The sequence below is a fragment of the Artemia sp. Qi Xiang Cuo genome, chromosome 17, assembly GCF_049724085.1.
Source record: "Artemia sp. Qi Xiang Cuo chromosome 17, ASM4972408v1, whole genome shotgun sequence".
Classification (NCBI taxonomy): domain Eukaryota; kingdom Metazoa; phylum Arthropoda; class Branchiopoda; order Anostraca; family Artemiidae; genus Artemia; species Artemia sp. Qi Xiang Cuo.
In genome coordinates, this window is record NC_142810.1 from 39,204,227 (window position 1) to 39,220,440 (window position 16,214).

The 16,214-nt window shown below is 34.6% G+C and overlaps 1 protein-coding gene across 1 annotated transcript in view; it reads left to right on the forward strand.

The window, feature by feature from the left end:
- Positions 1-16,214, forward strand: part of LOC148942185 (guanylate cyclase 32E-like) — a 320,081-nt gene that overhangs the window by 51,911 nt on the left and 251,956 nt on the right. Inside the window, exon 2 of the mRNA XM_089103388.1 lies at positions 8,477-8,614. Within this exon, the coding sequence (XP_088959514.1) occupies positions 8,477-8,614 (138 nt within the window). The remainder of the gene's footprint in view (positions 1-8,476; positions 8,615-16,214) is intronic.

Genomic DNA, 16,214 nt, shown 5'->3' on the forward strand with positions numbered 1-16,214 from the left:
CATAACTTACAACCCTTGCCCTGAAGGCTGTGGGGGATTATCCTCCTCAAAAACATATTTTCTATCTGGAAATCAATTACGCTGAACAAAATGGTTATCTCTATGTGTTGATTGGATGTGTTTGGGGAAATGATGGGCGTGGGGGGGGGCTAGTTGCCCTCCAATCCCTTTCGACTATTAAAAAGGGCACTAGCCCTTTGAATTTCCAATCGAAATTCAATCACTTTCGACTATTAAAAAGGGAACTAGAACTCTCGATTTCCAATCGAATGAGCCCCCTTTGAAGTTTCTTCGACGAGCCCTTCCATATGAAGTGCCTCTGGGAAAAAAAAACAATAAATAATAAAACATTGGAGCCGAATGGCCTTTACTATAGGCAACGCTATAGCGTTGCCTCTGATAAAGGCCAAAAAAATAGTTCAAAAGCAAAGAAAATACTAATGCATCTTCAAGCAGCAATTCTCAGCATGTTATTTCTTGTACCTCTTTTGAGCGCTCTTATGTTATGAGGGTTCTCTGGGGTTGCATGGTCCGTGTCGTCCCCGAAGGCCTATTTATTTTGCCTAGTTGAGTGTTTCGTATAACGGCTGTTTCTGAATTTTGTTTAGATATCATCAAAGGCTATGAAAGTGTCTTAGGGCAAAAAAGTGGCATGAGAGATGGTTGGTTGCCCTCCATTGACTTTCAGGTCCTATAGCAAAGGCGGATCTAGAACAAACTCTTGAGGGGGGGATGTGACAAGAGCACCACTAATTGACAAAACTGACGAGTGTATTTAAAAAGAGAGAGAAAAAAAAGAAAAAGGGAATGAGGGCGCCAGGAAAACCTTGGGGGGCCAGGGTCCCCCCCGTCCTCCCTCTGGATCGGCCCCTGTCTTATAGAGGGCACTAAAACTTTTACTCTCCGCTCAAAAGAGCCCCATACAAGTTTCTAAAACCTTTTTTTTTTGAGCAAATTAGCCGGAGGGAAAATACACGGGAGAAACATCGCTCTTTACGAAGTCCTCGCTATTGCCTTAACTCTGAGACCGTTCAAGGTCTCTCTCGAAGCGTGTTATACGTCCTCTGAGCAATCAACGAGCGATATTACAACTTAGAATGAACATAAATAGCCCCCTTGTGAGAGAGATAATACTACCATGCTAGCCTCTGCGGTATAGATTGCTCTTGTAAGGGGGGGGGGTTATTATCATGGTGATGACTCCATGCCCAAACACAGCCATGAGACCCGAGAACCCCTAAATAAGCCTCAATAGACGAAATGAACCAAGTGAGAGAGATATCTTGACAAAATCCTAATCATCGTGATAAAATATACAAGACAACACAGGTATAAGAAAAACCAATATTTTATTATTAAAGAACAGAACTTTTTAGTTAATATTTATTTCATTATAAATCAAAATTCAATAATTATTATTCACAATCAAAGATCAATTCTTGTTCATATAATTGCTAGAAGTAAAATTTATTATTATTAAAGGAAAGCAAGCATTATAACTAATATATTAAGACTAATATGTTCCTGCTTAAAAGAATCTAATAAAAATATTAAAGAATGGGATATATACCCATTTACTAGGATTTTAACATAATAAAATTAAGAAAGAGCAAGGAACACATTAGACTTACATTCTACATGCATACGAGAAGCTTGAGCAAAGCCAAAAACCCAACTGACTTCTCTCGTCAGTCTCCCGCTATATCAAAAGATATGTTCCCCTTATTTGTCAAACAAACGTAGCTAATTCAACCCTTCTAAGGAAGGGTTTCTATTGCAAAATAAGGAAATTGTGTAAAGGGAAAGGATTACAAAGATAAGTTCATTGGGTTCAACATACCCTGAAAAGGCATTGGCTTAAGCCGTATTCATAGCAACTTGATATTAATTCTAAAATTAGAAGGACATTTCTTACAAATCCGACCTTGTAATATAAGCTTGCGTAAAAGTTTTTAAAGATATTATTATGCTGATATCTTCGAATAACTATAGAAAACTATTATGGTCGTCCCACTCAATGGCGCTGGCCTTTACAAGGATAAATCATGAGACAAGAAAACAGAGAAACACAGAATTAAATACATAATTGGTATACAGCAATAGAAAATCAATTGAATTTTAGGCTGCAACGCTATTGAATGAGTAAGTGACCAAGAAATTAAGACTATTAATAGAGAGAAGATTATCAGCTGAAGGTAGCTTCTGTTCGCTAGCCTTTAATGATTTAATACTATTTTATCATATACGGTACTGGGTCTATTTTCCTCACATCTACAATCGTGCCTTATTGTGTCATTAAGGAACGTAGAAGCTTTTTACAACACGATTCTTTTTTCTTTTCTTCAAGGCCATTGAACAGAATAAGAACAACGAACGACTATCATTTTTCTTATAAGTAAAGGGTTTTAAAAAAGTCAAATATTATTTAGAGGTAAATACTCTACTTATTAAATGATATATTTTTTTTCTATTAATTAGTACATACATTATTGTTATTTTAATCGGTGCTTAAAAGTTAACAGAAACTAAGTAACTAGGGAAGAATCACACAAAACACAAACATCAAGCTAAAACATAACCAAACCATCTATCACAACTAAATCCGTCACCCTCTTTCTAAGTTAATTACTAACTAGATCTATTCCGTTGGGGCTAAGGGCAAAAGAAGAACTCAAGAAAAGATCAATTCTAATGAATTGCAATTTTTCAATTTCATCCAGTGACCATTGTACTCAGTTGACCAGTTAACTCTTAATTTGGAATCAAACTTCTCGTCCTATGAATTTGTGGTTCCCTAATAATATTGGAATACTTTTGCTGCAATATCATAATTAACTAAATTAACTGATCCATCAAGTCCCCAAACAAAAATGCAATTTATTCATTTACCTTTTTTTTCTCAGAGGTTTAAATAAATGTATACATATACAAATATTTTTTTTTCTTTTTCTGTTTATTATTTACATGGTACATAATTAAAAATTTAAAAAAAAATTCCATAATAACGAAGGCCTTATTTTAAAAAACAAACTGTCGAGTTTTCACAACGTTCTCTCGTAGCCGGTTTGGCTACTGAACAATAAATAATCATGAAATAATTTTAAGTTGCCTGGAATCATCACTGTAGGCAAAACTTATCCAAAAAGATGGTTAAGAAAGCGCTTTTTGGTTTAGCCTAGAATGGTTATTCGGAGCATACTTTATTCTATACAGAATGCCATTAATTAAAATTAACTTTAAGTAACATGAATAAACCCCCAAGAGACTTTATCCTATACCATATTATTTTCTCAATATCTATATCATCAAAAATAAAAATGCGGTAGACACTATGCACACCGCGGATTGGCCAATCCTTCTGGTTCCCTGGGTCACACCAGGAATGTGGGGTCAGTATCCACTTATAACCTGGCGGGCTTATCATATATAGAGCTTCTCTTTTGAGCACGGTTGTCTTTTAACACATTCGGCTCTTTCAATAAATCAATATTAAGTCTCGTCTCGGGATCCCGTAATTGTCCGTGGTTTAATTCCTCAGCTTGCAGAACTATGTAATCTACATTAGGATTACTAATAAAAAAAAATGCCCGCTGCTAAAATTTCTAGTTCGTTAAGAACCAGATATAAGGTCTGACTGCTGTCTATTATCTCTCGACTTGACCTCGATAAAATATTAAGTAACATCTTAATCTCAGGAATATGTTTCATGCGTATAGAAAGGATTATCCACAATTAGTAATGATATCGGGTACATCTTTCTAGAGATATCCTGATCTTTACATAAATATTTAAATTTTTAGCATCCGCATAAATATTTCACAATCTTCTCTAAATAATACTGAATCTGAGAGCTCTTCAGAGTTTTATATAAGCCATATGGCTCCCTAACGATAGAAGACTGCTTGGAAAATGGTTCAGAGAAAACTCTACTAAAAAGAAAAAAAAACGACTCCCATCCTTCCGTCATCCCTTTCCTGTTAAGAACAGCCCCAGCTCCATTTTCAGAGGAGTCAACAAATAATTTAAAAATAGGAATATTTTCAGGACCTTCTGTTCTTCTATAGCAACCAATTTGGATACTTGAGGTCTAATTTTGTCAGGCGACATGATATATCTCAATGCTAGAACAGGTTCTTCAAAAATTGTGATTTAGAAGCTAATAACTAGTTGTTATGAGTTTTTAAACACCTGAAAAATATATTGACATAAAAGAAACACTCATTAGGTTAAGTTTTATTTAGTAAATATATCATAAAAAAAAATTGAAAATGAAGGAATGTTAACTGTCTGGAAATAATTTATCCATGAAGCTAGCGAAAGCCTTCGGCCCAAATTCACTTCCCTGTGGTTTTCTTGTGTAGAAATGGCTGCTGCCATTTAAAGGTTATTAAAACAAAAAGAATTTTTTTGGTACCTTTCATCAATGGAAATTTGAAAAAAAAACACTGCGCATGTCAAAGTCTCTCTAGAATATTCCTTTTGACAAATTTTGTAAAATGTAAGAAGTTCAAGGAATTAGGAAGGCTGTGTCTTCCATTTTATTATTAATTGTATTTAAATCAACGAGAAATAGAACATTATTTTTATTAAGAGCCTCATTTTTATTGACATAATGTTTCCTTACAAGGAGAAGAGGTGAAAGAAAGGAAGATGTCCTTTCCTCAACTATATCGAATTTCAGCATAGTTTATAAATGTTCTTTTAGTACTAGAGCCATTTAATGAGGGATTCTAAACTACTTAGTTAATTTAAATTCTATTTCAAATCGTACATCAAGGCATAAAACCGTTAAATAGTTTATACATTGGTCATACGCCTGTTTAGAAAAGCAATTTTTACTGTCTAAGAGTGATTGAAATAGGCTCTTGAAAAACTTTCTGTTTTTCATGGTAAAACGTTAAACTTAAAATGAAATTCTTCATATTCTGGTTTAGGGAATAATAATTAAATTATCACCATCAATGATTGAGATAATTTCTGTAACCTAGTAACTAGCTTACAATCTACACTTTTAAATGATCTAGGGTCAACTGGTGTATCAGAAATCACTAATACACCTCTATATGCTAATCCATCATTAAACCTGCTTAATCCTTAGCCTTGGTTCCAAATTCTAACTTCCTTTCACGAAAGTGAAAGGGACTGTCTAGTCCTTCCATATTTTTGAACTCTAGGATTACAGCGAAAGGCAATTGTCAACTACCAAAAATCCCCGAAAAGATAACTGTCTTATTTAAGAATCTATCCCTTTGAAACACTTGTGTATTATCTGCGCAATTCTTTTTTTTTTTGCGAATCAATCTTTTGATATTCTCAGTTAATTTTTATTCAAAGACCTATTATTTAAATAAATCAATACCTGAAAGGAGGCATGCACTCCCCGGAACATTTTTAACTAAAGAAGAGTAGCTCTCAAATTCTGCATTAATACGCATAAAAAAATTCTACTACCGGCTCATTATTTTCATGTCTAACTTGCATAATATGCTAAATGTTTGCAGTCAGTTACATTTTATTAATAAAAGCAGAGCATAGGGATTCCTTTTAGCCAAGAACAATGTGTAGCGGTCACATATTTTTTTAAATACAAGCTATACGTTTCATCAGACATTAAGGAAGCGTACCTCTCAATCATAACTGATATCTTCTAATCCCAATAATCTACAAACTCTCTGAAGATATTTAACCCAACCAGACATTTGTTGTGGTTTAATGAAATTTTTTTATAATGGACAATGGATAATACTATAAGCTATATGTTGGAATACTGGAGCTGGCGTAGCTCCTGTATTAACATTAGAAGCTTGCCCAAGGGCTGAAGCTTCTGGTTTATCACTTTCCCGAGGTAGGGACATTACTTAAGGAGAAATTGATTATAGCTTGCCAAACTTAAGCAACCAACTAATCCTGTTTGAGTGAACTGGAACTCAGCAAAAGCCCTCTATTTATTCTCATACTCCACAAACCAACAGTTTCTTTATGAGGGTACCAAATTGAGCAATATCCAAATATTATTTGACTGTTTTATTATTGCGGTTAGTCTTATTTTTATAAATATAAAAAAAGCATAAACGTACAGGCAAGCAGTGAAGACGAAGAAAAATTAAAGGGATTCAATTAATTATGGTAATTTAAGTATTAAAAATCTAGAAAAAGGATTTATTATCAAGATTCTGCTCTCTCAAAATTAAGCGTAGCGTTAAAAAGAGACGCTTTTAATGCAATAGAATCGCATCGCGTTTTCGCTGCCACCATTGTGTAAAGGGGAGGGGTCTTGTCATGGTAATGACACCATACCTAAAATAATCCAAGAGAACCAAGAACCCTTAAATAAGCCTCAATAGACGAAATGAACAATGTGAGAGAGATATCTTGACAAAATAATGATCATTGTGATAAAATATACAAGGCAACACAGGTATAAGAAAAGCTAAGATTTTATTATTAAAGAAGATAACTTTTTAGTTAATAGTTATTTCATTATAAATCAAAATTCAATAATTATTATTCACAATCAAAGATCAATTCTTGTTCATATAATTGCTAGAATTGAAATTTATTATTATTAAAGAAAAGCAAGCATTATAACTAATATATTAAGACTAATATGTTCCTGCTTAAAAGAATCTAATAAAAATATTAAAGAATGGGATATATACCCATTTACTAGGATTTTAACATAATAAAATTAAGAAAGAGCAAGGAACACATTAGACTTACATTCTACATGCATACGAAAAGCTTGCGCAAAGCCAAAACCCCAACTGACTTCTCTCGTCAGTCTCCCCCTACATCAAAAGATATCTTTCCCTTATTTGTCAAACAAACGTAGCTAAATTCAACCCTTCCAAGAAAAGCGTTTATATTGCAAAATAAGGAAATTGTATACAGGGACAGGATTACAAAGATAAGTTTATTGGGTTCAACATACCCTGAAAAGGCATTGGCTTAAGCCGGATTCATAGCAACTTGATATTAATTCTAAAATTAGAAGGACATTTCTTACACTCTTTTCTAAAAAAAAAAACAATAAAGAAACAAAACGAATAGGATGCAACATTTGTTTCAAATTTGAATTAAGTTCCCCATTTTGCTTTGAATCGTTCATAATTTTCTTAAGGGCGAGCACATAGAGTAGCATTAAAATGGAGGCTCAGCTGGTTAGTACAAACCCTTTATAGGGAATTGTCACTAATTTCTTTAAGGTTTCTTTTTAGCCATAGATTGGAATTAGTAAATTTACTGCAAGTTTTGAGATCCCTTTGTTTCTGATATTTCTATGAGTAACTATTTGGCATTTCAAGTGTTGGAAACAAATTTGGGGTAATACGTTCTAGGATTCAAGCATCAATTGATTTTCCTGGTGGTGAAGGTTAAGAAAGCAAGAAAGAAATGCATTTATACGCCTGGATTTTTTATATTTTTCTTTGGGGGTGAGGTCTCTTTGGGTTTATTCGCAGGGCAACAATTCTTCAATGGCGTTACTTAATATTAGTCAGAATCTAGTGTCAGGCTGGTTATTTTTTTCTGGATTCGGTTAGCTTAATAATATAGTCGTCAATTTTTGTATTGCTGGGAGGTAAGGCCGGGTATGTACCGTCACTATTATCGTACAATACTTATACGAGTTATTCTCATATTTAAAACTCTAAGAGGGAGACTTTTTTGCAAAATACTCCCCCCCCCCGCTTGTGAGTACCAACATTCCCGTCCGTTGTTATTTGTAAGTTAAAGAATCATCTGGAATGAAATCTATGAAATTATGTGTACTTGTAAACTATACGGAACACACTCAAGAATTTCGCTCCGTTAGATCTGAAAAAAAAGCGAAGTTAGGTTAATCCTAATGAAATATACCAAAATGTAATGAAAATATAGTACTTTAGAAAACAAAATTATGAAAACTACGACAGGGAATTTTGAAGAGCAGGCCGCGCAGAACGCATTGTGTTGTGTATTTAACCTAACCCCTAACCACCTCTATATATTAAATACGTATCTAAAATATACCTACATCGTATTTTTTCTCACTCAAAATAAGCGAATCATAACTGATTGCAGAGAGGCAAAACGGTTTTTAACAGGTCTTACAGAGCAAAATTCTTGAGTGTGTTCCGTATAATTAACAAGTATCAAATTATGTTCAAGCACACTTTAAAACTAAATTTTAAGTCAAGATCAAGAAATCCTGTCTCAAGTTTTCCTTGGAAACAACAAAGAACAACGATTATTCCAAGTGAGAGGACCTCAATCCTAACAGATTGTTAGTTGTGTTCTATTTTGAAGGCCATCTTTCGTATGTGTTCTTTATAACTTTTTGGACTGTAAGATGGTGTTGAATATCCCTCCCCCGAAATGGTGTTCTTGAGTACATGTAACTAGTTGATAAAAAGCTATGAAAAGCTCATCCATAAATCGACAACCCTAATAAATCTACACGTTTTCTACTGCTTCTAACTATTTTTATTTCATTTAGGAATCTCTCGCCTCGCTGGCCATCAAAAGGATGACAGAAATGCGAGATAATGGAGCGATCGGATTCATTGGACCAGAGGATACATGCACTTCTGAAGCACTTGTTGCTGCAGCATGGAACTTGCCTATGATCACTTTTGTAAGATCTTTTCCCCTCTTTTTAAGCGTAATAAATTCATGCAAAAGGTTTAAGTTACAAAACCGAAACATCAAGTTTTTGTAATCAGCATGCTTAAAAGCTACCCGGAGGTACTTTTCAGATTTTACTTGTTAGATACAGGGTCGTACCGTGGCCACATGGAACTTGCGACTGATTTTGGATTCATATATATCATTTCCTATTATATAGAGCTTTCAACAATTAAACAATTTTAAGAAATGTTTTAAGAGAATCAGATTGGTGACGGTTGATCAACGTAACGCAATCAATCCTTTGCCGGTGGTTGATCAAACAGTTCATGTTAGCGAATTGTAAGTAAAGAACAATCCGACTCAACAGTGACCTAGACTCTAAAAAACGGGATTTTGATAACAATAGATACTTCAAAATAATTAAATTTTAATGGTTATATCAATTATACATGTCTCATCAAGTTTAGTTCTACCCATCAAAAGTTACGCGCCTGAGAAAATTTGGCTGATTTTTGAAAAAAGGGGGAAAGACCCCCTAAAAGCTATGGAACCTTAATGAAGATCACACCATCAGATTCAGCCTATCAAAGAACTCTAATGTATAGGTTTCAAGATCCTATCTGAGAAAATATGGAATTTTGTATTTTTTGCCAGAAGAAAGATCACGGATGCGTGTTCATTTGTTGTTGTTTTTTTTGTGTTCCCAGGGGTGATCGTATCCACCCAGTGGTCCTAGAATATCGTTAGAGGGCTCATTCGAATGAAAATTAAAAGTTCTAGTGCCCTTTTTAAGTGACCAAAAAATTGGAGGGCAACTAGGCCCCCTCCCACGCTCATTTTTTTCCCAAAGTCACCCGATCAAAATTTTGAGTTTACATATAGTATTGGTTATTGGGAAGTATACAGACGTTTTCAAGGGGGACTTTTTTGTGGTAGTGGGAGGGGGTCGGGGATTATATGGGAGGATCTTTCCACGGAGGAAGTTTTCATGGGGGAATGGACATTGCTATGAAGGAGGCGTCGGATTTCCCAGCATTATTTGAAAAAAAGATCAGAAATTAAACAAAAAATTAAACAAGTTTTTCAACTGAAAGTAAGGAGCAACATCAAAGCTTAAAACGAACAGAAATTATTAAGTAGATGATTGGGTTTGCCCCCTAGTCAATACCACGCTCCTTAAGCCAAAGATTTTTTAGTACTTTCATAAGAGCTATTTATTCTGATTAACCGCCTTTGTGATTAAGGGGTCATTTTTAAAGATTTGGAACAAAATTCGAACTTTAGCGTAAAGAGCGAGGTATTGACTAGGGAGCGAACCCCCTAATATACGCATTAAAAATATATGGATATAGAAGTTCGTTGCATAAGTTTATTCGTAAGTTACGTATATTTATTACTAACAAAAACGTTCGTGAATAAAATTAAACAACTTTCGAGAAAGCCATTTAACCAAATAAAAGTAAAATTAATATGCAAATTGTTTTTTAATTATTTATGTAAGGTGAGCCAAAATCAAAACCTCCATTAATTCCAAAACATTCAAAAATTAAATAAAAAAAAACAAGTTTTTTTTAACTGAAAGCAAGGAGGAACACTAAAACTTAAAACGAACATAAATCATTCCGTATATGAAAGGGCTGTCCCCTCCTCAATGCCTCGCTCTTTACGCTAAATTTATACTCTTTCTCACAACTCTATTTTTTAAAACAATAAAAAACTTTAGCGTAAAGAGCGAGGCGTTGAGGAGGGGACTGCCCCTTTGATATACGGAATAATTTCTGTTCGTTTTAAGTTTTAGCGTTGCTCCTTACTTTCAGTTAAAAAAAACTTGCTTTTTTTATTTAATTTAATCTCAAACGCCTTATGAACGCTTAATGTTGCTGAAGCTCTTATATAACATTATTATTTCTGCTGTGCCGAAACACCACGCATAACGCCTGGAAACGTTCATCTTAATCCTCCTTAAGATCGTAGCTCTTCCGTCGCGATTGCATTTATTTGTTTTTGATTTTGATAGCTCTTTAGACTCTAGTGTAAGCTTGGAGTGTTACATATCAGTAGTGAACGAAGGGAGAGATGTCGCAACAATAACATTTGCTTCGGGAAGAGAGAATGCAGCTAAAAAAAGATTATGTGGGATCGAAAAGCTCAAAGAAATTCATCTTGAGAGAGGGAACCTAAATATTAAATATAATGTTGATCAACGCAAGTGTCCACAGTCCAGGTTTTTTTGGGGACCGGTATCAATTGATTTTTTCAGGGACTAATTTTATGACACGTGAAGATCTGGACGATAGCACCTCACCCGCTTATTATTATTAATTAAAAAAAACTTTCCGAAAAATAAGTTTTTCAAAGAAAAGTAAAGGCCATTTTAAACTTGAGCTCAGGAGATACAAATACCTGTTAAAATTCAAACTCAAAACGACCAGAAATGACTATTAAAGAATAAATGACACCCAAAACAAACAGAAATTAAATAAACACTCATAGCAAAAAACATACAACAAGTAATAATATAAATGAATAAATAGATCTTAAAGCGAGTAATGCTTAGATTGAATATGAAAATCTAGCTTAAAACGAAAACAAATATTTTGCTATTAAAGTATAAATTAAACTTAAAACTAACAGAAATTAAATAAAAATCAATTCTAACAAAACATACAATATATATTAATTTAAATGAATAAATAAATCTTAAAACGAGTGAAACTTAAATTGAATATGCAAATCAAGTTTGAATCGAATAAAAATAACTACAAACAAGAGTTTGGTATCGTCTCACTGCAGAAGCCTAAAACCTACTGCATCATTGGCGCTTTACTGAAAACAATTATTTGAAATATTTTCACTTTAGTTACTTTAAGAAATCAAAAATTAATTAAGATTTTAGGGAATAAATATCAGCATATGTATATTAAATTGATAATGCACATTTTTTTCAGTAAACTCATTTGAATTTTTTTTCAGTAAAGTACAAATTATGTTCTGGCTTTTAGAAAGCATAGGGGTTTTGAACCCTACTCACATTAATTTATGCTCGATTTGAGTTTGACTCTAATATTTATTTTAATTTTTGTTCGTTTTGGGTTTCATTTATTTATTGATACTGATTTGGGGTAGTTGTATGCTAAGTGGATTATATGATAGTCCGGACGCCAGGTGTTGAAAATGTGAACCATACCACGACGGAATGGGGCTGCTACGAGAATTATCCTACCCTCCACCCCCTAAATTGACCATACGGAATCAAAAATACCAATGGAACTTACTTGCGAGTGGTGGAACACTCCGAAACTTGACATTTTATTATATTTTGGTGTTTCATGCAAGAAAATACATGTTCCACAAAGTTTGAGGTGCAGTTTTTCGCTCAAATAGAAATGCCTAGAAGCCCTAGAATGATTTCATAACAAACTAACACGATTAGTTAAAAAAATGGCACAGTTAAAAAAAATGGCAAAACTTTATGAGTCTTGAACAGTCTCGGAAAGTATAAACAAAATCAAATTGAATATTAGATATATAATGATATTAATTGTTGAAAGATCAATCAGTTAAAGTTTTTTTTTTCACTGTAATTTCTATTTTCATTTTCAATGCTGTAAGAACCGGAAAATAATAAATTTGTAATATACAAGCAATTAGTTTTCAGTGAATAACCAATGACGCAGAAGGCTTTAGTTTTTTACAGTTAAAGAAGGGGACAGTATCCAAATTTTTCTTGTAATGAAACTATATTTGTATTGACCAATCTTTAAAATAAATAAAAAGTTAATCTAAATATTTGAGACATAATGATACTACTATCTGAAATTTCACCAGTTCAATATTTTGTTTTGATTTTAATATTTATTTTTAATACTAGGCACAAAAAATAACATTTGTCACGAATTTGGTTTATAGTAAAGCACCAATGACGCAGTAGATTTTAGACTTCTGGTGTGAGACGATACCCATACTCTTGTTTGTTATTTTTATTCGATTCAAACTTGATTTGCATATTCAATTTAAGTTTCACTCGTTTTAAGATTTATTTATTCATTTACATTAATATATATTGTATGTTTTGTTCGCATTGATTGTTTATTTAATTTCTGTTCGTTTTAAGTTTTTTTTATACTTTAATATCAAAATATTTGTTTTCGTTTTAAGCTAGATTTTAATATTCAATCGAATTATTACTTGCTTTAATTTTTATCTATTCGTTAATGTTGGCACTTGTCGTATGTTTTTTGCTATGATTGTTTATTGCTTTTCTATTCATTTCGAGTTTCATATATTATTCAGCATTAATCTCGTTTCAGTTTTATTTGTAATTTTAACAGGTATCTGATTATCATTGGGTTAATTCTGAAATATCATATAATTTTATTTTAAAAACTTATTTTTCGCAAAGTTTTTTTTTATTAATTTTTGTTCGTTTTTTATTTCAAAAATTTTCAAGTTTTTTTTGGCATGGGAGGGGGGGGCATACTGTCGGATCATTCTTGACTTTAAAAAATAGATCTAGAACTTTCAATTTATATCAAATGAGGCTTTTTTCAAAGTCTATACGATTACCTCTTTGATAAAAACCTTATATATGAACAATAGACAGCTTGCATAACTTGTGGACAGCGATTGACAACAATGAATGGATTGAAAAAATAGCTCCAATAAGGGTGTTTAGACCATTTCACTTGCTGACACAAAGGTATCACAGCTGTTTGGAATTGACCTTAATAGGAATTTGTGTGCCAAAGCAATTTTGCATCTATCACAGAGTATGTATTTTAACCTTATAATTGGATGATTATAATAGATTTCCTATGTGTTCTTCCCATACAAAAACCCTTTCCCATAAGATATAAACCCCCCTTGATATGTTATGCCCCAGGGCATAACTTAAATCGCCTACCCCTGGGCCCTGGTGGGTTGTGTTGACACCGGAGTTTTTGTTATCAGAACTTTGAACTATTTTAACAAAATGTCCATCTCAATATTTTTATTGAGGGCGTGGAGGAGGGAGAGGGGCTAGTTGCCCTTCAATCTCTTTTGACTCTTAAAAGGTGAACAAGAACTTTCAATTTCCAATCAAACGAGCCCTCTCTAAACTTTATGCGATCATCCTTCCATAAGAAATAATATGAAGGATTCGGAGAATCCTTAAATTACAACCCTTGCCCTAAGGGCCTTGGGGGAGTTGTAATCCTCAAAGACCTAATTTCCAGAACTTAAAACTACGTTTAATAAAATGGCTATCTTAAAATTTTGATTGGATGTGTTTAAAGAAAAGGTGGGCGTGAAAGGGGGATTAGTTGCCCTCAAATCACTTTCGACTATTACAGAGGGCAGTAGCCTTCGGATTTTCCAATCGAATGAGCCTTTTTTGATGTTTCTACGACACCGCCTTCGATAAAAACCTTATATGTCCCCAGGGCGTTACCTAAAACTTTTACCCTGAGGGGTTTGGAAGAGTGTCCTCATCAAAAATATATTTTCTATCTGGAAATCAACTACGCCGAACAAAATGGCTATCTCAAAATTTTGATTGGATGTGTTTGGGGGAGTGATGGGCGTGGGGGAGGGCTAGGTGCCCTCCAATCACTTTCGACTACTAAAAAAGACACTAACCCTTTGAATTTCCGATTGAATGTGCCTGTTTGAAGTTTCTACGACAACGCCTTATATAAAAACCTTATATGGCCTAAGGGCATAACTTAAAACTCTTGCCGAGGGTTGTGGGGGGGTTTCCTCCTCAAAAACATATTTTCTATCTGGAAATCAGCTACGCTGAACAAAATGACTATCTCAAAAGTTTGATTGGATGTGTTTGGGGAAATGATGGGCGTAGGGTGGGGGTTTGGGCTAGCTGCCCTCCAATCACTTTTGACTATTAAAAAGGGCACTATCCCTTTGAATTTCCAATCGAATGAGCTTGTTTTGAAGTTTCTACGACAACGCCTTTTATAAAAACCTTATATGCCCCCCAGGACATATCTTAAAACCCTTTCCCTGAAGGTTCTGGGGGAGTGTCCACCTCAAAAACATATTTTCTATCTGGAAATCAGCTACACTGAACGAAATGGTTATCTCAAAACTTTGATTGGGTGTGTTTGGGGAAATGAGGGGTCTAGGTGGGAGGCTAGCTGCCCTCCAATCACTTTTGACTATTAAAAAGGGCACTAGCCCTTTAATTTCCAATCGAATGAGCCTGTTTTGAAGTTTCTACGACAACGCCTTTTATAAAAACCTTAAATGCTCCCAGAGCATAACTTAAAACCTTTGCCTTGAGGCAAAATGGCTATCTGAAAATTTTGTTTGGATGTGTTTGGGGAAATGATGGGCGTGGGGGGGGGGGGACGGGGGCTAGTTACACTCCAATCACCTTCGACTAAGGGCACTAGCCCTTTAATTTCCAGTCGAATGAGCATGTTTTGAAGATTCTACGACAACGCCTTCTATATAAACCTTATATGTCCCCTGGGCATAACTTAAAACCCTTGCCCTGAGGGTTGTGGGGGAGTATCCTCCACAAAAACATAATTTCTATCGAGGAATCAACTACGCTGGACAAAATGGCAATCTCAAAATTTTGATTAGATGTGCTGGGGGTAATGATGGGCGTGGGGGGGGGCTAGTTGTCCTCCAGTCATTTTGGACTATTAAAAAGGCCAATAGCCCTTTAATTTCCAATCAAATGAGCCTGTTTTAAAGTTTCTACGACAACGCCTTCTATAAAAACCTTATATGCCCCCAGGGCATATCTTAAAACCCTTGCCCTGAGGGTTCTGGGGGAGTGTCCTCCTCAAAAATATATTTTATATCTGGAAATCAACTACGCTGAACAAAATGACTATCTGAAAATTTTGATTCGAGGTGTTTGGGGAAATGATGGGCATGGGGGGGGGGGGAGAAGGGCTAGTTGCACTCCAATCACTTTCGACTATTAAAAAGGGCACTAGCTCTTTAATTTCCAATTGAATGAGACTCTTTTGAAGTTTCTTCGACAACGCCTTCTATAAAAAACCTTATATGCCCCCAGGGCATAACTTAAACCCCTTGCCCTGAGGGTTGTGGGGGGGGTATCCTCCTCAAAAATATATTTTCTATCTGGAAATCGACTACGCTGAACAAAATGCGTATCTCAAAATTTTGATTGGATGTGTTTGGGGAAATGATGGGCGTGGGGGGAGGGGGACTAGTTACACTCCAATCACTTTCGACTATTAAAAAGGGCACTAGCTCTTTAATTTTCAATTGAATGAGCCTGTTTTGAAGTTTCTACGACAGCGCCTTCTATAAAAACCTTATATGCCCCCAGGGCATAACTTAAAACCCTTTCCTTGAGGGTTTTGGGGGGGTATCCTCCTCAAGAATATATTATCTATCTGGAAATCTACTACGCTGAACAATATCGCAATTTGAAAATTTTGAGGGGTTGGGTGTGGGGTACCGATGGGCGTTGGGGGGCTAATTGCCCTCCAATCATTTTCGCCTATTAAAAAGAACTCTAGCAATCTCGATTTTCAATCAAATAGATCCCCTTTGAAGTTTCTATGAAGACCGCTTTCGTATGAAGTGCCTCTGGGGAAAAAAAAATTATAATAATAATGATAAAA